Genomic DNA, 23,146 nt, shown 5'->3' with positions numbered 1-23,146 from the left:
ACGTGTCTCTTATTCTTTAATATTTTTATATAATTGAATAATTATATATTTTGATGTATTTTAAATAAAAAAATACTCTTAAAAAATATTTTATACCACAATACTAAACCCGTACGTATTTAAAGAAGAGTCTGGAAACAAGAGTCGGTATCCAAGGTGTAACAATACATACACGATTAATAGCGTGCAAATAACATTGAAGGGCAACGCATATATTGAACAATTATCACTGGAGTGTAGGCCATGCACGAGGAACCGAAATCACTTTCAAGCTAGGCTGGACTGAGTGCCCATCGAAGGTACAATATGGGAAGCTGCATGGCTTGGTTGGAACTGTTTGATTTGGAGAAGTCCTTGTAAATAATTGGAAAGAGGTTTTTATAACTGAGAGTCTGAGACCACTTGTTGTTTGATTTTGTATGCTCTCCATGCTTGATTGTTACCCCCATAATGACCCCCTTGGATATATCCAAGACAGAACGTCGCAGCAAGCTTGACATAAACATGCAAGGCTTGTACTGGCTCTGCAGCATGGGTCCTCGGTTTATAAATCTCTAGTGTGACTTTGAGAGCAACCAGACTAGACTTTCCTCTACGTCGAATTGCGTGTATTTATTTAATGAATTGAAGGTCAAATAGATGCTAAACTCAACATGTTAATTCATATAGGATAAGAATTCCTTGATTGTTTTTCATCATTATATTGTAATCTTCAAATGCTGTATTATTTTTTTGGAAGGTAAAAAGCTTTCCATCCCTTCCCTCCTATCACAAAATTTTCCCAAACAAACTAAATACTAGACTTATTATCTTAGATAATATTACATTATATATAGTTCACATACATTATTATAGGATTTTTTGTGTTAATTATAAGTGAGCCATACCCATTATTACTGTATATTTACGTACGTTCTCAATTAATTTAGGTTTGGTTGCTGTAAGTGCATATTTACCTTCTCAACTAGTTTAGACAATTAATTTCATATGCAATACAGACAAACTCTTTCACTTATTCTTGTGTTTTGTTAGTGTTTTGTCATGGTATCACAGTAATAAACAAGTTTTTTTGTCGTTTTCTTTTAAGTTTTCTGCTAGCTTATTAGTGTTCGAGGGAACCCCTGCCTTTCCTCTTCACGGTGTTTCTCTTTTGTTTTGCTGCACCTACATTATACTCCTACTCCATTATTTATGGTGTTCGCATCCTTCGTGACACCTCCTATGCTATTAAATCCACCATCATTTGACTCGTTCCCAGTCCACTGTTCTTGGTAAAAGTCGTATATTTGTTTTCTTCGTCAACCATCTTCTCCTTCACTAGCTAGCCTTCTGTTAGCTTCGTTCAATCGTTTCTTGTAGTTACGAGCAATATTTACTTGAATTTATAGGTTCCAATCCATGTTAAATTGAGGTCTGTAAGAAGTTGATTGCTAACGGTCATTATATTAAATCTGCCATATCCAAAACATCTCTTAAAGCGATTTAGCTTGTTAGGTATGTAGACATCTAAGACCTCAACGAAACGCTAATAAAGTTTTTCACGTCTAAGGTTCAGAGTGGTTATGGTTCGAGGAGGGGGTAATGTTCAAGTTACGGTTTTGCGGAGAGCGAGAATATTGAGGGGGAAGGTAATACCAGAAACTGATAAATACAAATAAAAACATTCATATTGCAATGATTTTTATTGACAAAATTTTCCATTTTTGTATCCATAGATAAATACTAATAGAAAAATTCTTACAGTGAAAAAAAAAGCAAATAGTATGATGACATGTAACTTTTACATATAGTATTACTGACGGTAAAGTACATCTATAAATATACCAATAGAAAAATCTACTTAGTATATATCAAGAGATTTATAGAGGGTATTATAGTGAAATTTCAACAGGCAGATCGTATGATGATGTGATATTTTTACAGACAGAATGGCCGACAAAATTACTAACAAAATAATTTTGTCACTAACATCGTTGGTGATACTTAATTTTTTATTACGAGATAAACAATTTTTCACGTGATTCAGAACACATGTAAGTACTGTTTAATTAATCTTATTTCTCAGGATACTTAATTTCATTACACATTTCTCGTAACTATTCATGGTTGTACTTCATGTACCGGGTTTATCAACTGGGAGGAAATGCTAGTGTTACTTTGTATTTACTAAGTCCGAGTTTCTGAAAGAAATGTGAAGTGCGACAATGAGCATTTCATCAATGGACATGTGTTTTAAACCGAAGAATATGGACAACATAGAAAGACATTTAACAATGATATTTGTGTTAAAGGATCGACTTCTAATGAGTTTGAAGTTGACTACTATAAGAAGTTGGAAGAGGTCATTAAATTGCAACATCATAGCGAGCAAAATAAAGTATTTTTATTCAAATGTTATTGTTATGACACCACTGACAAAGGAATCAGAGTAGATCCTCATCATGGTTTAGTCGAAATTAATTCAAAAGTTAGACTCTGCAGCGTCAACGATGTCGTTATTTTTGCTAAACAATATGAGCAAGTTTATTACACATATATTCATTTCTTTAAAAATAATCGTTCAAGAGTTGATTGGAACAACTCAGTCAGTATATTCAAGAGAGAATTGGAAAATAATTACTATAAATGTCACTGTTATTGTTAACTCATCGAAAGAATTACAGATGTTAATTTATCGGTGATATGTTATATTTACCGATGAATATACTGATAGATAAATAAAAACACTAATGACATTGCATATAATTTTCTTGTCGGTGATAAGTTAAATTTACCGATGGAGCTACCGATGGAATAAAAAGATATTTTTTTGTGTGCTTTATCCATCTGTAAATTTATAGGTATATTTATTATCGATGAACTTATTAACAATCTATAAATTATCAACAATAGTTTTTTAATAAATTATTTCTTTCTATGAGTCTATCGATAACATATAAACTTTTGAATTATTACTGTAAATATTGATTGAAATTTCCGTTAGTAAAACCATTAAACTTAGTAGCTACCGGAAGTAGAATGAAGGGATATATTGATGTGGTGTATATCAAGAATCGGAGAAATTATATTGATTTGACTTGGTCGGTTTTAATAATTTAAAATAAAGGCTTCAACTACAAATGCAAAGACTAGAAGGCTCAAACAATGAAAGAAACGGAGAACACATAATGCTACATCGTACACATGACAGTCAATTCAAGCCTCAAGTTGATATATTTGTTGTACCATTGGGGTTAGGTGTTCTTTTATAATTAAGAGGTAAAGGAGTTCAAAAACTCACCATATATAGTTGGATCAAAATGTACTCGAAAGATCATTTTCAGAAAGTTCCTGATTCCTCAGTAATTAAGGGTTTTTTCTTATATATCGTCTACTGCACATTTTATCTGTTGAAAATGATTATCTAAATATATAGTTGAAGTTCAAGATCATGTTCTTCTTAACAACAAAGATTTTGCACGCAGCAAAGTTTTGATTACCTAGAGGCCTAATTATGCACATACTTCCGTCACATCCACATCATGAATTAAAGCTGGAGTACTAGTAGCCACAAGGATAAGGACCAGTCGGCAATTGAAATCGTAAGAAAGTGAAGTTGGGTTTATCTCATCATCCCAGCTTCGTATTTCCATGCAGAAAAGAAGCTGGTTATCATGCTACTAGCTACATGCACCTAGCGAGGTTCTTGACCAATAATTTTTCCCACTTCTGGGCCAAATTCAACCATTCTAATCGCTTACTTCATTTATAAGAGTGGCAACTTGATAGTATCCTTATTCTTGGGACTCCCAACTGCCATAGTCCCAAATCAAACTTTGAGTTTTGAACCGTGGAATTGCTTGATGAACGACTTTTAATATTCTAGTCAATGCTAATTAAGAGTTTCTTATTTTGTTTTGATAAGGAATAAGGGAAGAAGAAAGGGATTTACTTTAATTAGCCCTTTGGAATTTACGTGTTTTATTCACATTAAAATAGTAGGTGGGTGTAGTTTTCGTTGACCTCTCCAAAATTTTACTTGGGAATGGACCTCAAATTGTGAAATTGCACAAGAGCAAATTTAAGATGGGTAGATAGAGAATGAGACAAAGAGAGCATTCATGAAAGGATTAGGAAGGGGGCCGACGTTGTTGAATTGAGGGAAGCAGAGGGACCGTGCATTGTCTCCTAGGAAGTTTATGAGGAATGGACTAGCGTGAGCATCATGTTAGATGTCACCAAGAGACTATGGTCTCCAAATTGGTCCCCGAACCCTGCACTCTTCCTCTATGTGTTTTAGTGGGCTTTGTGGTGTGGGGGCAACTAAACGAGGGTTTCACATGCGATAATAACCCTTTTTCTACTACAAACCACGTGGCCACTTCAATTATTCGATCTCCCTTTCTCTCCTGTTCTTAACTCTAAACACTTAATTAATTATGTGGTAATTAATATGCCTAAGCTAATTATAACTCTATCGGGCCTGTTTCATTTGTAGACCTTAGAAAAATCCTAAGATAGGCCAAAATATTAATTTGGATATACCCTTTCCAAGATACCAAATTCTTACATGTTTGAGCTCATCAATCGACAAACCAATAATTTCCTGCCCCGGAATCAGGTTCTTGATTGCTTATAAACTTAAACACACAAACAGTCCGTGTAATTTACTGATCTCAATCTGGGTGTGTACATGTCCATCTCATTATTTGGGATTCCCCATAATTCTTCGCTTGTCGTCCCATAGCGAAGCTTGTGTCTGTCATTATTATGTGTTCATAAATTGCTTCAATCAGATCATTCTAGCTATAGAGGAGACCTGCATGGTAACAATGGGGGAGGGGGGCCAATATTTATCAAGCATTTAAGTTGGTTTGACCCTTTATTCTGGAAACATTATTGCCCTGTCATGTTTAGTAGTCGATATTTGTCAGTTTCAACAGTTTTGACATCTTATTCCACTATCTACCATAACACATTAAGGGCATATATGAATACAAGTGTGTTGACTTCTTCTTTTTTAACGCAAGCTCTTTGTAATTTTGAATTAATTTTAAACTCCTTGATGGAATTCTTTTCGGTTGTATTTTATGTTGGTGATTTTGATTTTGAATATTTAATTTATACTCTGCAAGTTATCTTTATAAAAATTTATTTAACGACTTAAGTTTTTAATATGATCTTTTTATAATATAATATAATATTAAAACTTATATGATAAAATATTAATTACAAGTTTAGATTAAATTAAAAATCTTAATAATATAAAATATTCATATATCTAAGAAAATTTTAAAAATTCATCTAAGTTTTTGAATCAAAATAATTCTTTAATATCTTAGAAGTAATCATAAGATAAGATTGATCAAATTATAGTTGCTAGTTTAGTTCAGTTCAGTTTAATTGATGTATTTATCAAAACTATATAAAAGAATTAAAAGGAGTATGATTCCGCCTTGGATAATGGATATAACTTGGTGCCTAAGAAGTATTTACCATTTTGTGTTGCATCAACTTGGATTAGGCAAGATTTTCTAATATTTGACAATGACATTGAAACTGATTTGATTTTCATTTCTCTAAATTACTTAAATCATAACAACTTTGATGTAATTGTAAGTGTTGATTTTCATTTCTCTAAATTACACATTGTCAAGGAGAAGTCATGTCCTCAGTATAAGAAGTCTGCAGAACTCGCACGCCAGCTCAAAGAGTCTGCAGAACCCACGCTAGGCACAAGTAAGAATCCTACGCTCAGTCTAAGTCAGAGTCAGAATTCTAAGCCTAGTGAAAGTGTTACAGAACCGACACTGCAGCATGGTTTATAGATTTTCTCATGTTAGTGTACAATTAGTTGATATCTTATGTACTTGTGTCCTCTTGTATCTAGTTTTATTATGTACAACTCCTATGTATGGTTTAAATATTAATGGAAAACACATGCGAGGCTGCGTGCATAAATATCAATAGCAAGGCGCTCGCTGCTATATCGTTTTCCTCTCTCTTTATTAATTAAAAAAACAAAACTAAGTCTGATATTGAAGTTATTGTATCCCAAGTCACATGGATTATCTTGGTATTTGATTGTGGATTTGAGAAGTTAATCTAATTTATTTTTAAAATTTTTTTTAATTAATTTTTATCTTTTAATAATGGATTAATTGAAAATTATATTTAATAATTTATTTTGATTTATTTTCGATGGAGTTATCATAGTCTTATAACGTAGATCGTAAATTTAACATGTTAACCTAGGTTGATCCAAGTCAAATCAATATATTGCTATTTTAATATTAAAAAAAATATCATCGTAAAATTTGTTTTAGTTAAATTATGTATTTATGAGTTGTATGGGTTGATTTTAGACATATAAAATCAATCGAGTTAAATCAAATCAATTCTCATATAATTTAAACTCAGAGCATAGCGTGAGTTAATGATTTGGTATATTCTATTAATCACATTAGTAATTAATTAGAGTATGAATTGTTAAAAAAATTATTTCAATTCAAAAACTTAGATTATTAGATGAGATTTTAAGATATGTATTATATTATTCTCTAACACATTCCCTCGAGTGAAAGTTATTTGCCTTTAAAACTTGTATAGACCTCCACTATTTTTTTGTGCTATTAATTACTTTTAATTTGAAGAGAAAAATAAAGATAATAAAATTTAAATTCGTGACCATATGGTCAATCAGATTTTTAAAAAAATATTAAATAATCATTTTAATTATTAAAAAAATCTTAAATTTTTAGGTGAATTTTCATGGGGAGCACTCATTTTCAACTCTATATATTATTATTTAGTGTTTATTTATTATATATAGGATTGATAGTCAAGTGAATTCGACTTGAGATGGCTCTGCTATTATATTAAAATATAATAGTTGAGTTTAGATGTGTCAGAATGAGCCGTCAAAGATTATAAATTAAAATTACGAGTCATCTATAAATTAAACTTATTTTTACTTAAGAATTAGCATGTAATTATTATGTAACCTGTAAATCTTAAAGGCATATATTAATAAAGATGTGTGGTCTCTGTACATTAAACTGTGAATTTGTAACTTTGCCTACTATTTTTAATTTTCCTTCTTTGTTCTTATATTTTCCAGCTTATTCTAGATGCTTGATTTTAAGTTTTAAAATAACGGTATATATAAAACAAACTTAATTGTGAAATAATCTAAATAGATAAATCATAAGTATTGGAGTTATTTTCTCAACAGAATGCCACCTACCGGGGAAGAAAAAAAAGAAAGACCTAGCAGACGAAAGGGTCCCCGGTCATTATGCAACCACCAACCACATTTTATATGCAGTCCTAGCTATAGGCTACTTCCAAGTAGTTTCAAGTTTCAACACTCCATTGATGACTAATCCACCTTAATGCTAGAACTTGTAGAAAGATTAAGAAAGTTATTTGATGATGATGATGAGCATGAGCTGTCCCTCACTTCACTTGACTACAATGGTGAAATAAAGCAAAGAAATATATCATATCCTAAAAAAGAGAGAGAAAAGTCCTCTAAATCTGCAGCTGATTTGCCTGCCTCCATAATAAACACCACTGCCACCACCACCATCTCACCTACCTCCCTAGCTTTGCCTTCCATATTTCATGCAGCGGCCGTACGACAAAGTAAAACTCTTAATATTTTTTTTCCCTTTTGTTTTTGTTACAAAACACTCAATCAATGACATTCAATCCCTTAATTTTAACTCTTCCTTTTGACCTTGAGTTTTTTAATACTAGTCTTAGCTAGGATCATATGACCATGACCAAAAAAATATTGCTAGTGGGGGATGGTCAGAAATCAGGTAGCCGAAAAACTAAGTGCCGAAGATGGTTGGAATTAAATTGCTGCCAACAATTGCTTGAATTCGATGTTTTTTCGAATCTTTACCATACCCAGCTCATAAAAACACACAATCTCATTAATTACCTCCTTCCCTTTATTTGTCACGCAACAAAGATTGATAACGAAACAATCCATTTTATCAGTCTCCACCGTCCATGCTTGGTAGCTATATATCCTGAACAATATAGGCATTTTACTCAAAATTTATGCTGGTTCAATGATTTGGGTCACTACTCACTAAGTAAATATGGGACAGTTGGGAATCAAGTTCAACTGTTTCGTTCAAGGGAATAGGGCAACCTTTTCTTCACATTTCACATTGTTAACTAGGATTTACTCAACCTTTTCTTATCTAGCTGTTTATAATATAATCGACTATTATAAAAATAATAAAAAAAGACTTACTGACATATTTATTTAGTGAGTAGTAATTAAGAGATTGAACCAACGGTCTAGCTACTTACCGTTTCTATAGGCCGACTGACCATACTAGTTGCTAGCAAATCACTCCATCTTTCTAATTGTGTTACAACCTACACAACATGATACCGACTAATTTCTTTCCATTAGAGACTAAAGGTTTGGCTTCAAATCAAAAGGTTGTGTTGTATGTAATATATACATCTATTCGGCTCTACGGATTAAAATTAAGCAGAAACAAAATGGGCCGATTTGAGTGCTAAAGAGGGAGAATGTGGCCGACAAGGTTTGATAGGTCCAGGAGGCACATGGACCCTCGGTGGCACTATCTAGAGTTCAAGTTACCGTGGGTCACTTTTAGCCATTTTCTATAAGATATCCTGTCGGTATATAGCATTTGAACACCACTACTACTGCTTGTATGTACAATCCTCTTTCCTTCTCTTAAGCCTTTTAGTTCTTAGTTTTCTACTCCCGTATCCAAAAAATATATTAGCTACATATAGCCCCACGCGATCTTGCGTTTGGTGGAGCACACTTTCAATCTAAAGGGGTATGGTATAAGGGCAACACTACCAGATTCGAGCACAGGAATGTGTGATGTCTTGTGGTACGGTGCAGCGCGTCGAATTAACATATGTTTGGTGTCCTGAGCAATTAATGAATTAATTATTAAGCATGAGAAATCCTGTCTCTATGGTCAAAATTGTCTATGACTAATCTGTCTTTAATTGAACTTCTCTTAATAAGCCACTATATATATGTGTATATATGCTAGCTACAATATTGATATGCATTCCATAATTCCTTCTTCCAATTCTTATCTCTTGTGCTATTCTTGTCTTGAAAATTCCTTCTTGCTAGCTACTTGTATAGTTGTTTCTTTCTTTTGCTAATATTCGAAGCTCTTTAGCTTGAAAACAACTTGTTCAATAGATACACAAAATGAAGTTGTTGTCTAGAAAAGCCACGTGTAATACTCATGGCCAAGATTCCTCTTACTTCCTAGGATGGCAGGAATACGAGAAGAACCCATACGATGAGATCAAGAATCCAACAGGCATCATTCAGATGGGTCTTGCAGAGAATCAGGTTAGAAAAAACATACTAAAAAATGTTTCTTCTATCATCTATTTTGGTCCCTTAGGTGGTAAGGTCTGGAATATATAGAGCTTCAGGCCTGTCATTCTATCCCTGTTTTCATTTATTACAGAGATGTTACATACTGCCAATTACAACTGTTTCTTTGCTTCCTGTGTCCTTGTTGTCGATATTCCCATGGAGTATATATTGGAATTACAGGTAGCTTACGTTCCATTTGCTATTTTTTGCAGCTCTCTTTTGATCTTCTTGAGTCATGGCTTGCTAATAACCAGGACGCAGCTGGGTTCAAAAAAGATGGGCAGTCCATATTTAGAGAGCTTGCTCTTTTCCAAGATTATCATGGGCTTCCGGCGTTCAAGAAAGTAAGTTCATTATTGCTTGCTTTTTTAGGTCACACATACACGTTGACGAATGATTTATGTATCTAACTAATAAGCTTGGCTCCAATATTTTTTTCTTTACAGGCATTGGTGGAATTCATGGCTGAAATAAGAGGCAACAAAGTAACCTTTGATCAAAACAAAATAGTACTCACTGCTGGTGCAACTTCGGCTAATGAGACACTCATGTTCTGCCTTGCCGAACCCGGGGAGGCCTTTCTTCTTCCCACTCCATACTACCCGGGGTAAGCATATGATCTATATACTTTATCCTCCTATATACTTTCCCTGTTACTACTTGCATTTCTACAGTATTAATTGGTTATTTAATTATTCTTGCAGATTTGATAGAGATCTCAAGTGGAGAACCGGGGTTGAGATTGTACCAATTCAATGTACAAGCTCAAACGGCTTCCAAATCACTGCACCAGCCCTTGAAGATGCCTTTCAGGAAGCCCAAAAAAGAAACCTGAGGGTTAAGGGTGTCTTGGTCACAAACCCGTCAAACCCTTTGGGGACTACAATAACCCGCAGTGAATTGAATCTTCTTTTAAGCTTGATCACCGAAAAGGGCATTCATCTAATAAGCGATGAAATTTATTCAGGCACAGTTTTTAACTCTCCAGGGTTTGTAAGTGTCATGGAGGTTTTGAAGGATATGAAATGTGAAAGCTCTCAAGTTTGGAATAGAGTTCATGTTGTGTATAGTCTATCAAAGGATCTTGGTCTCCCTGGCTTTAGAGTTGGTGCAATTTACTCCAACGATGACATGGTTGTATCAACAGCAACTAAAATGTCCAGCTTCGGTTTAGTGTCTTCTCAAACTCAATATCTTCTTGCTGCTCTGCTCTCTGATAAAAAGTTCACGAGGAATTATATCTCTGAGAATCAAAAGAGGCTTAAACAACGTCAAAAATTGCTCGTCAAGGGCCTTGAAAAGGCAGGAATCAGCTGCCTAAAGAGCAATGCAGGCTTGTTTTGTTGGGTTAACATGAAGCATCTCTTGAGTTCTAACACATTTGACGCAGAAATGGAGCTTTGGAAAAAGATTGTTCATCAAGTTAAGCTCAATATCTCTCCTGGATCTTCTTGCCATTGCACCGAGCCAGGTTGGTTTCGAGTGTGCTTTGCTAACATGTCTGAAGAAACACTAAACCTTGCTATCCAACGATTGAAGTCATTTGTGGAGTCCATGAACATTAATAATCAAAGCCATGATCACCAACTGCTGAAAAACTCAAGAAGAAAGTCCCTCGCCAAGTGGGTCTTACGGCTATCCTTTGATCATGACCGTGAGCCTGAGGAACGATAGCCAGGTAATTGTGTGATCAAGTGTGAACATTAAAAAAATTTAACCAAAATTATTTTTTGGTTGATAAGAGATTTTTTTTCTTTTCTTCAATTGTAGAAAGTGCATACACTCCCCTGCGTGGATTTGGAGTGGGATTTCTTTTGTAAAACTTTGTGTTTATTCCCACCCGCCCCTTCCATAAAATTATTCGAATCAAGAATATCATGACCAATGTTATTAATTATGAGTTATATATTTAACATAATGAAAAAACAAAAAAAAAAAGTTGTCTTCTTTCTCCTTCTTCTTCTTCTTGTGTATAATTATGACATGATTGACTCATTTACATAATGTTTGTTTATCTCTCAAAATAAGAAAACTAAAGTTAGTGAAAATAAAAATAAAAACATGTTTTGTATTTTTTATTTTTAAAATACATAAATTTACGTAAAAATTATTCAATAATTATAAATTTAATTAGTGTCTATGCTATATATTTTCAACCAAAGTCATTCGTATCTATTCTATACATGTCATTTCTATCCTAAACCAGTAATCAATTGCAAACTCGAATATGTATTAGTATGTTTGATCACTGCATTTGCAAATTACTTTACTTGCAAAAAACAACAAACTAACAAATAATGGCTGGCCGCGTATTGGTGGATAGAGACGGGTGACGTTTGTTGCCGACCTAGTTGTAGTCGGCCTCCATTAAATGCGTCTCGAGCGGCCATGAGCATTGCATATACACACCACTTTTTTTATATACTACTCGATCTTGACGTTGTTTAAGCCGTTTGAGCAGGGAATTAACATTAATTCTAGCTACGATTAGTGTATTAAATCAAAGTGAAATTAATCTATGCACTGTATGTATAGGACTGGGACACTGGGAGATGTGTTTGTGTGGTTCAAAAGGCCAATGAGTCAAAAGGGGGGAAATGTTTGTTTTATGTAAGGAATTATAAGCTAGGGTTTCCAAATGAAAAATGAATTCAAAAGAATCGCACCACTCTTCTTTTAGCTTCAACCAAAAGGCATGTAAAGTAAAGGCAACAAGTGTCCGGCAAGATTGATTCAATCCAAAGTTGTCACTATTTACGCAAACAATATTTGTCTGGAAGAGTTTCTTGAAAACATTGCAATGCCTTTTTAGATGTATACTCTCTAGGATCAATCAAGAGTGCTTACTTTTTTAGAAAAGTTTGTTTCCTAAAGCTACGCGGCTTCGCATCTTATTTAACCCCATTACAATATTTGTCTCCCAAAAGACCAAACTTTAGGGAACAAAACATGCCTATGTATAAAAGTATAATCTAAAAGCTTTGTTTATACAAGAAAATAAAGAGAATTAATGTCCTTCCTTTCTCTATAATGTTTGGTTGGAGATTTTCTCTCTAATCATGTTACTTTACACCACTAGAATTAACAATTTTATTGATGAAAATTTTTGTCAGCATCACTAACAATTCATTTGTAATTATTTTACTAACGAGATCATGGATGATAAATCTATCATTAATAAATTTACTTGTGGCGTTACAGACGGATCGATCATGCATGCTAAAAAAAGTTATCCACTTTATTTTGTCGGTAATTCCCTAGACACTATTTAATGTATATATCGCCGACAAGAAAATCATATGTAATTTTGCTAGTGAGTTAATAATTGAAGTGACATTTATAATATTTATTTTTTAACTCTCTAGAATATATTGATGAACTGGTTACGTCAATGAGTTAACAATAGTATTAACATTTGTTAAAATTCTTTTCCAACTCTTTGGAATACACTGACGGAATAAGTTTGTCGATAACCCGTCAATAATAATTTTAAAATATTTTTTAAAAAATAATCTTTTTTTTATGAAAATCAAATATTTAAAAATATTTTTTAAAAAATAATCTATGAAACATAATTAAAAAAATTAGATTAATACAAAATTCAAATATTTAAAAATAAATTATCTTGATATAAAAATCAAATATTTATTACAAATTTAAGCATTTGTATATTTAAATACAGTAAAATTAGAATAAAAACAGTTTTGGAGGAGGAGGTTGATCGTCCTCAGGACAGTGGGGCCAATAAAATAATGTAATTGTATCACTCAAATATGATCTTATCTTCATTAATTATCATTCGACAGAGTTCTTCATAATTCGCAGAAAATCATTTATATTTTTCATTGAGATATGTCATATTTCATACATGGATTTGTATGGTATGTACTTTCACTAGCATAAGTTTTTATTAAAAAAATACAAGTTCAAATAAAAATCTTCATGGCAAACAATAAAACATCATAACATCTTCGGTAGTTTATATGTAACATGCCATTGGATGTTTATATTCCAAGTGCTTGAACTTGTATAGTTGTATCAATATTTCCTTAATCAAATCCTCCCCAAATTTCATCCTCCTCGTCACCTCTAGCTTTATTTGCATTGCTATGTTCTCTATAAAGATTAATATTTAAAAAATTGTGTTTCATCATCATTGTCAAAGTTGATCATATCAAAGGCAATTAATATTGAATACATGCATGGACTTAGCTTCCGGTGCTGGGGCAGCACGAAAACTCTCCTTTTCGTATCTGATAATTTCATCCAAAAGCTCAAAAGAGAACATTGAGTTTTAATGGAAAATTTTCTACTAACTTTATCGAGTACTGATCAAACATAGTAATTATCTCTGAAAAAAATATCAATTTTACAGTACTCTTAAAAACCGCTATATATATATTTAATAACATATAATATGTACGTAGACCTCACCCCACCGGCTCTCAGATTTATTATGCACCTCATGTTGTCATTAAACTTGACTCTGTTGCTTGTTCATGAAGTTTAACAAAGGCACAAAGCCCGTTTCCATGTGCTATGTGGGAGCGACAATCTATCACCTCCCTGACAAACAAAAAAAAGAGAGAAAAAAAGAAAAAATAAGCAAATTAATAATTGAACTTGCAATTTATTTTATATATATATATATATATATATATATATATATATATATATATCAAAATTTAATAATTTACAATTATTAGAATTCGATCTTTTTGGCTTTTCCAAGATATGCGGCGAATACCCGTAAGAACTACCCACCTTGCATGTGACGAGGAGTCTGGTATATCTAACTCCCAATTGTGGTCAGAGATTAATAAAAATAAATAAACAGACTAATTAATTAGTAAAGTATAAAAATAAAATAAAAATTTTGGTCGATTTATGTGTTCTTGTTGACTATAAGCATAGCATGTGCCCTAGATTTTTTTGCGTTTTCGATTTCTCATTTACATATAATAATAGTAATTATTATTATTAGTTTGGAGGTCATAAGAAAATATAATTGGGATTGATGTAATAATAATTAAGAAAAAAAGGATAATGTAGTAGCTAGGGACCATGTTTAGTACTAATTGATATTAAATTATGATTTTCTGGTTTGATTAATTTATTATTAATTGAAAAGTCAACGCGATTTCAATTAATTCCATTTTCTTTTATCTTGTCTCATGAGATTCTGAAAGGTAGATGAGCTACAAACAAATGCTCAGATAGTCTTTGAGTTGAGCTATACACAATAATATTGGTAAATTTAATATTAGTTACTTAGGAGTTGCTATATGACAAGTTTATTAAAATCGGTGGGTTGATTCAAGACTTCACCCGATAAAATTTAAAAAAATCTTGGAAATTAACATGACAAAAGTCTTAGTTAACTTATAATCAAATTAACTACATCAAAAATTCTGAAATAATATTATTTTATATTTTAAAAATTAAAATAATATTATTTTTATTGATGTAGGTCATCCAGAGTTAACATAAAAAAGAGTCCGAGTTTTATTACTATGTTATATACAATGCTCAAATGAAAATTAGTTTCCCTTAGAAAAGCTTGCAAGAATGTGTAGCAACAAGGATTAATCGGCACCTTTTAGCTTGATAAAAACAGGCACGAAAGATCAGTAAAGCTTGAGTCAGCAAACAGCTAGTTTATTGGCTTTATTCTTGAAAACTACAAGAAAAAATCTGGACATGAAAAGAACTGATTAAGAACGCTTGTCTATAATCACTCGGACACGAACATCACAATTAGACATTAACCACCGCCAAATGTTTACATTTCCTAATAATGAAGGGACAATGACAAGAAAGCCTTCGCCATAATGTTTTGCCCAAAAATAATCAATCAATTATCGATCGGCATTGGACAAATTAAACCTTGAATGTAGTTAAGGTTATTTTCATTAATGTTATTATGATTAGTCACTAATGACTGCACTATCTACAAAGTTAGGTAACTAGAAGTAGCTATTTATGACATTCATGGTTATAAAACTAATCACAGTTGATCGATCCATGATTTATTGATTTAGAAATACTTTGATCTGAATTGGGTTCTTTTACTATAATAACATCATTTCTACATACCTGACATCCTTAAAAGGCCGCAAACCAGGCCCAGCTTGTTGGCCTGGCGCAGCTGGACCTGGCAGCTGCTGCCAGTCCAGCAGCTTCTACATTAAGTTGCCGATTTGGTTACATTCGTGACCGAAGTCTTGCTTATAACTAGGTTGTTGTCAGCGGAAGGGCCGCCATGAGAAGACAAATTTGATTATGTTGGTATGGGTGTCATGTGGGTTTCACATGAGCAAGCCTTTCCCATCACATGCCAGGGGAACATAGAACTCCTGCACAAGATAATTTTTTTGACTAAGCGAGTGGAAAGGGTTAGTACGTAGGGTATAAAGGGTTTTTCTCTCCTGGCATGGCATATATATCCAAGGAACAACATGGTATGCCTTCCCTTTGGTGATGATGCTTATATCTATGGGGACAAAGAGGGCCATGCGAACATGGCTCTTTGCCTCCCTTGCAGTAATGCTATCTTACCCACTTCCCATACCAAAAACAAATTCTAGTATATATCTTAAACGTCGGGCCGGGTCCCATTTGAGGGGTCAAGACATAGATATTGGTGTTGTTTTTTCAATTTTTTGTTGAATGATTGAGCATATATTACATGTTTTCTTCTTATTTGTTTTGTCTTTATTCGTATGGGATATGATGTGGGGAAATTTAACATAGCAGTTTATGTGTGAGTGTGTGTGTCTGTGTGTTTGGTACTCAGGTCGAGTAGATACGTCTTTGTTTTCAAAATTGTTAACTCATGAAATAAGCGAAATACAAAAAATATCAGGGAATACAATCTCCTCGACTTGGACTAGTCGCTTGCTCAATATTATTGAAAATGTATTCTCGATTTCTGCCGCCATAATATTCAAAGCAACCATCAGTGGCCTATTGATCTGAGTGAGCACTTCTATGCTCTTGAAGTTGAATTCCGGCGTCCGTCTGGAAACGAGTGCAACCTACGTTTCCTAGTGAAAACCGAGGTTGCACCGCAATAACAACTTCAAAATCAAACGTACAATCAGAGCAAGTTGTATTTTTAAAAAATTTTATTTTTTTAAAATAAATTTTTATATATATTTTTAAATTGTTTTAATGCACTAATATTAAAAATAATTTTTTAAAAATAATTTTAATTTTAATATATTTTTAAATAAAAAACACTTTAAATTATTAGCATCACTATTAAAAGAACTAGCAGTGATCATGTCCTCGCAACATGCAATAGATTTTCTTCTAGATATCTACACAAATCAACGAATAAAAATATTAAATGATTCCTGTTTAAAAAAAAAAATGACAACGTCTCCCTATATGGGAGACTACATGAAATTTTTAAGTTTGCAAATACACAACATATATGCCACAAACCAATTGATTTTATTTAATTTCTTCTGGCAATTTAGCATAATTCAATTTCATAGAAAATTTTTTTTTTCTACGTGATAATTTTTTTAATCATAACTTTATAAAAATATTCTAAATTTATAAAAAATAAAATTAATCCTACACATTTAATTGAAATTGAACAAAAAAATTGAAAAAACAAACAACTAAAATTCAACAAAAATAATACAAAAATTATTGCAATAACAACTAAAATTCAACACAATTATTTCTAAGTGATAATATTTTTAATCCTAAATTTACAAAAATTTATTCTAAATGAAAGAAATACAAAATAATAATTAAAATTAATCCTACACATTTAATTGAAATTGAACAACAAATTTGAAAAAAAAAACTAAAATTCAACAAAATAATGAAAAAATTATTTCAATAACAACTAAAATTCAACACATTTATTAATTCATAAAATTATTAAGAACACAAAATTGAACAAAAATAATGACAAAGAAAACACCAAAATGCAAAAAAAAAAAACACCAAAAAGGAAAAAAAAGAATGAAAAATATTTACGTGAATGGTGTGCTTAATTTCGAATGATAATTAAAAAAATAAAAGAAAAGAGATTGTTAATAAACCAAAAAAAAAATCATACAAAGAAAAATGAAGAAATACAACATAGTTGAGGATGAGAAAAGAAGTGAATACTTGATTTCAACTGAGAATGAGAGAGGGAAGAGAAGAAAAAGAGAGATAAATGATGTTGTGAGAGAAGAAGATAAAGCATCGTCTGTTCTAATTTTGATCTTTTAATTTAGTTTTTACCGACGTTAACAGAATGAAAAGTCATGGGTAAAGTCAAATGGAGATTTATGACTTTCATGAAAAAATTTAGAAAACCCCTCCAGATATTACTAACTTCATTCTATCGATGATGTTATTAGAAAAAAAAAGGTTAATAGTCAAAAGAACATTAATTATTAGCGTATTAATAAGTGAATAGTTCTTATAGTCTTTAGAATATACCGACAGATACATTCTGTCGTTATTTCTATCGGTGTAAAATAGTGTGTAATGTCAAATTGTATTTGTATTTTTTATCTATCTATCCTGCAAATATTTAAATTCATTCATGCAACACAACACAATAACAACAGTTCACATCATAATAATAATAATAAAAAATATTTCTTTATCATTTAATAATAAATTAACATCATTGTCATTACATTGAAGTGAATTTCGTCTATAAATGTTATTTTATAATTTATAGCATTACACATTCGTGTTGTGTAAATTAATCAAAATTATTTCTTCCTCGTCAATTGACTCGTCTATATCTCCATCGCAATCTTTTACATTAATTTTATCTCTATCATCTTCATTGACTTGTGTATTTTCACTATAACTCAAAACATCATTCAACTTCTCAGTGTTAATATCAACAAAAATATTATTGAAAATACAAAAAATTGAATTTTTTTTAAGTCATTAAATAGAGCAACTCGACATGGATCAACTAACTCACCAAGTTTAAAAACATTATTATAGTTAATACATCATTGTCATTCTGAACAGCCTTGATATATATGATTTTTAGGTTTGGTTTTCACTATGAATAATCAATTAACTCTTAAACGATTATTTCTAAATAAAAAAGTGTATTTGTAATAAATTTATTGGTATTATTTAACAAAAATAAAAACATCGTTAATGTTAATATTACGAAGTCTAGTATTTGAATTAATTTTGATGAAACCAATTTGGTAACCACACCATGTACTCCTTTGAAATCTGTTCCCTTACATGGTCAGCCACCACAACATCTGCTTAGATTTGCTTCAACCTCAGAGACACCACCAATATCAGCTGGAGTGTCCTAACATAACAGCTGCAGTTCAGAAGTCTTTTTAATCATCTAGTAACTTTGATCGATAGGTACAGGCATCCATCGAACCATCACAATCTCCCCTTCTGTTTCCCCAGTATTTCCTTCAGCTGAAATCACCTTAATCTTGTGTCTCCTCCTTCTACTAGTGATAGAAATCACAAAGGAGGACAACAGGCCCTGTTTCCACTGTTGCAAAATCAAGCCCAAGTTAACCATCCATAGGACGTGATGGGCTGAAAGCCTAGGGCTGATCGGATTCCTGTGAGTTACCCAATTTGTTAGAATTCATTTGCTCGCGTCAAAGGAGATGAAAGAATGGCGTCCGAAATTCATGGTGGTCAGCCAGGGTGAGTGTTTATTCGAATCATCAAGTTCACCTAAATTAACTTGATTAATTAAAATTGATAATTTTATTTTGGATAAAAATTTAAAAAATTCTTTGGAATTTCTCATCAATTCAATTTAAAATAATATTATTTAAAATAAAAAATAAAAAAAAAATAATCTTTAAAACTAACTCAATTGGATCTAATTTAGATTTGATAGGTGAATTATATCATGATTTAGATTTGATAGGTGAATTATTTATTATATCATGAGTTGACTTGCAAATAGAAAAGGCAATGGGTACTCGTGGACTGTAGTTCTTGATATTCATATCTTAAATAAAAAAGAATTAAATATTTATAAATGGTTCATCAGGTTTTGGATATTTATTATTAATTATTGTTTATTAATTTATAAAAATAAAATAATTAACATTTATATTTGAAATATGCATATGTATATTAAATGATAAATATTATTCATGCGTTATATATATATATATATATATATATATATATATATATATATATATATATATATGCGCGCTCGCGCGCGCGATTTTCATTCATACATGCAAGTCACCAGGTTTTTTGGATCAATATTCAAACCTGTTCAAAAAAACTCAGCTCAGCCAGGCTCTCAATCAAAAGTTTCCGGGTTGACGGAAATCCAAGATTTGAAGTGTTCTATAAAATTTAGATATTAGAACGCCTCATCTTTCTGGTTCAATTTACTTTAAGGCTCAGTTATCAAACTCAAAATCATCATCTCACTGTACCTAGCCACCAAATTCTCTACAAACCCATGATACCCCCCCTCACTCTTGTCCCTCTCACCTAAATCTGCACTCTCACAGCTTGTAACAATAGCAGGTAACTATGGCTGTAATCTTTGAAATCATACAAGCGTCTTCCTCAATGAGCGCAGTGCTCAACCAATAAGTTAGGTCCCCTAATCTGTGCATTGAATTTGTGGCGTCAAGCTTCTACATATAACGAGTGATTTGAATAACTGGGAATGTGAAAGCAACAAAATTAATGATAGTTATCATTTGCAATCCAGGATGATGTTAAAGGAAAAAAAAATCGGAGGAATCAGATTGAAAATAAAAAGAAGAAGGAAGGTTAGATTTGTCTTTTAACTAAAGGATAACCTCGAGTTAAAATGATGTTATTTTTGACAAAATAATAATAAAAATAATAATTAATTCTTCATTTATTTTTTTAATATACAAAGCAGTTCAGATCCTGAGGTAGTCAGGTCTCGGATTCTCTATCAGAATAATTCTGGTTTTATGACATTATTCTGATCTTTTTAATAAATAATAACTCGATCCCTCTAGTGTAATAAAATTATGGGTGGCAAGCATTCTAATGCCTTTTAAGCACCTAAATAACAACTGAGAATTGAAAATTTGTCAGTTTAGTTTTTCATATCTAGCAGTATAGATTTTTCAAAATAAAAAACAAATGCCTTGCTTTTTTAGCCTTAAAAATAATAAAAGTAATAGACATAAAACTTAAAATGACCCGAACACTGCTCTTATATTTTTTATATTGGAGAATTTGAAAAATAACTATTTTGATATTACGGCCTAAAAAGCTTACTAAAAAAAGAATCTTTTATAAAAATAACCACATTATAATTATAACAACAACAACATTATGGCTTGCAAATAATAACAATAATAATTACATTATGGCTTGCCCAAGAAAAAAAAAAGAGTATAAATGAATAGTTCTTATAAATGAGCCACAGCAACATGATTTTCCCGGCAGACATGAGCTCCTTCAGAACATGAAGAGCAAAGACCGAAGTTGAATTTAAATGAATTTATGTTAAGAGGACTGAATCATCTGTTAACAAATGATTGAAAGTAGAGAGGCATGGCAAGCAAAATGTTTATGGCGCAGAATTCACACCCAATATATGGACATCTGAAAAGTGGTGGGTTATATTGTCCTAGCCAAATCAGTGAACGAAAGGTCAGGTAGAATTATCTACAGGTAAAGGTTTCAACTGTCCATCAAGATCCAAGACCTACTCTATTCCGTTAGCCAGAGCACCATCATTACTACCTTGGTAACCCAGAGCATCACTTCCAACCTTGCGCTCTTCACTCGGAGGTGCTGTTGCATTAGATGGAACATGTCCATTGCTGTCACCAAAGGCGTCCACTTCACCATTCACGTCAGGCTCAACAATCTGATTGTACCCGCCAACCTCTTCACCATTCACATCAGGCTCAAAATGCCCATTGATGTCAGGAACCGCATCCACATCACCACCTTTTAAACCAAAAGCATCATTTCCAACCTTGCCCTCTTCACTTGGAGGTGCTGCTGCATTAGATGGAACATGTCCATTGCTGTCATGAACTGCGTCCACTTCACCATTCACACCAGGCTCAACATGTCCATTGTTGTCAGGAACCGCATCCACATCACCACCTTCTAAACCACTTCCAACCTTGCCCTCTTCACTCGGAGGTGCTGTTGCATTAGATGGAACATGTCCATTGCTGTCACAAACCACGTCCACTTCACCATTCACACCAGGCTCAACAACCTGATTACACCCACCAACCTCTTCACCATTCATACCAGGCACAACATGTCCATTGCTGTCATGAATTGCATCCACATCACCACCTTTTAAACCAAAAGATTCACTTTCAACATTGCCCTCTTCGCTCGGAGGTGTTGTGGCATTAGATGGAACATGAACATTGCTGTCATGAACCACGTCCACTTCACCATTCACACCAGGCTCAACAATCTGATTATGCCCAACAACCTCCATAGCCCAAGTGCTACTCGCATCATGCATGTAAGCAGGATAAAGACAGGCATTGCTGTAAGGAAACGGTCCAGCTGCAGGCATGAATGGGATAGTAGGGACCATTGGTGAAACACCCAAAACAGGTCTTCCGAATCCTACCATAGGATACACACCCCCATAGAAACTCATTCCATAAAAATACCCATGAACACCATCATACATCAGAAAAGGAGTATAATGTGGGTCGTGTGTCGGACCATAGAAAGGGTGATTTTCAGGTTCAGGACCTTTATCAGCGAAGCCATTTGAACTACAGCTACCAATATCACCATTTACTCTATCTTTTGGCACAGCCTTCTTAACCTCCACTGTCTTACCGTTCAACTCATGAAAACTGTTGCGCATAACCTTGGCGGCAGATTCCTCGGAATCAAAGGTGACAAACCCAAAGCCCCTAGGCTTGTTTGAACTATCCTGCATCACAACTGCATCTACCGTCCTACCAAACTTTTCAAAGTAATTTCTAAACTGTTCATCAGTTAGACTAGATGATAAACCTCCCACAAATATCTTCTTAGTCCTATAATAATTTACATTGCCAGTACTATTATCACTATTCATCCCCGACCCATTGCTAGCAGTTTCCTGGTTACCATGGGGGTGGCGCTGCCGGTGCTCTTGGTGTTTTTCAGTTTTGGGTATTGCTTTCTTCACTTCTACCTGCAAAAAAACAAACAAACAAACAGCATCAACCAACTAAACAACCAAGACATGCAAACAATAAATCCCTTTTAAAATAATATCCTAACACGTCCAGAATTAAGCCAGCCTTCCATGAACAAAATAAATCAAACAACAAAGAGCCCCAGTTCAATTCTATTTCCACTTTTATTGAAACAAACAGCATGCAAATTCATAATTTAACATTAAACACACAAGTAACACATAAATAATACCAAGAACAAAGCAAGAAACTGACCGTTCTTCCACAAATAACATGGCTATCTTGAAGAGCCCTAGCAGCAGAAGCAGCATCAGAGAACACAACAAAAGCAAACCCTCTTGGTAATTTAGTGATTTGGTCCTTGGCCACCAGTAAATGCGAAACGACACCGTATTTACTGAAGTGATCTCTTAGAGTGTCCTCGCTCGTCCCTCGCGGTATGCCTCCCACAAAAAGCTTCCTTTCCTCAACGTCCATCGTCAATTGCAATAATCAAACAAGAATTTTCAAAAAGCCCCAAATTCGAAACCCCAATTTGAAAACATAAACCCTAAAAATCTTGGATTCTAGGGTTTCTAAAACTCGCCCCTGTTTCGCGTTTTTACCTTTT

At 33.0% G+C, this 23,146-nt stretch overlaps 2 protein-coding genes across 2 annotated transcripts; one reads left to right on the top strand and one right to left on the bottom strand.

The window, feature by feature from the left end:
- The first annotated feature begins 9,075 nt into the window (after positions 1–9,075).
- LOC133683166 (1-aminocyclopropane-1-carboxylate synthase 3-like) lies at positions 9,076–11,335 on the top strand. The gene is made up of 4 exons (XM_062106703.1): positions 9,076–9,358; positions 9,601–9,732; positions 9,835–9,995; positions 10,093–11,335. Exons 1-4 carry the CDS (start codon positions 9,212–9,214, stop codon positions 11,060–11,062), a joined length of 1,410 nt encoding a protein of 469 aa, XP_061962687.1. The 5' UTR covers positions 9,076–9,211; the 3' UTR covers positions 11,063–11,335.
- Positions 11,336–20,634: 9,299 nt separating this feature from the next.
- On the bottom strand, positions 20,635–23,146 carry LOC133682105 (uncharacterized). The gene is made up of 2 exons (XM_062105369.1): positions 22,792–23,146; positions 20,635–22,532 (listed from the first exon to the last, which is right to left on the bottom strand). Exons 1-2 carry the CDS (start codon positions 23,011–23,013, stop codon positions 21,072–21,074), a joined length of 1,683 nt encoding a protein of 560 aa, XP_061961353.1. The 5' UTR covers positions 23,014–23,146; the 3' UTR covers positions 20,635–21,071.

The sequence above is a fragment of the Populus nigra genome, chromosome 2 (genome assembly GCF_951802175.1).
Source record: "Populus nigra chromosome 2, ddPopNigr1.1, whole genome shotgun sequence".
Classification (NCBI taxonomy): Eukaryota; Viridiplantae; Streptophyta; class Magnoliopsida; order Malpighiales; family Salicaceae; genus Populus; species Populus nigra.
The sequence above is the reverse complement of the archived record's forward strand: the minus strand, read 5'-3'. Positions and strand labels throughout refer to the sequence as shown.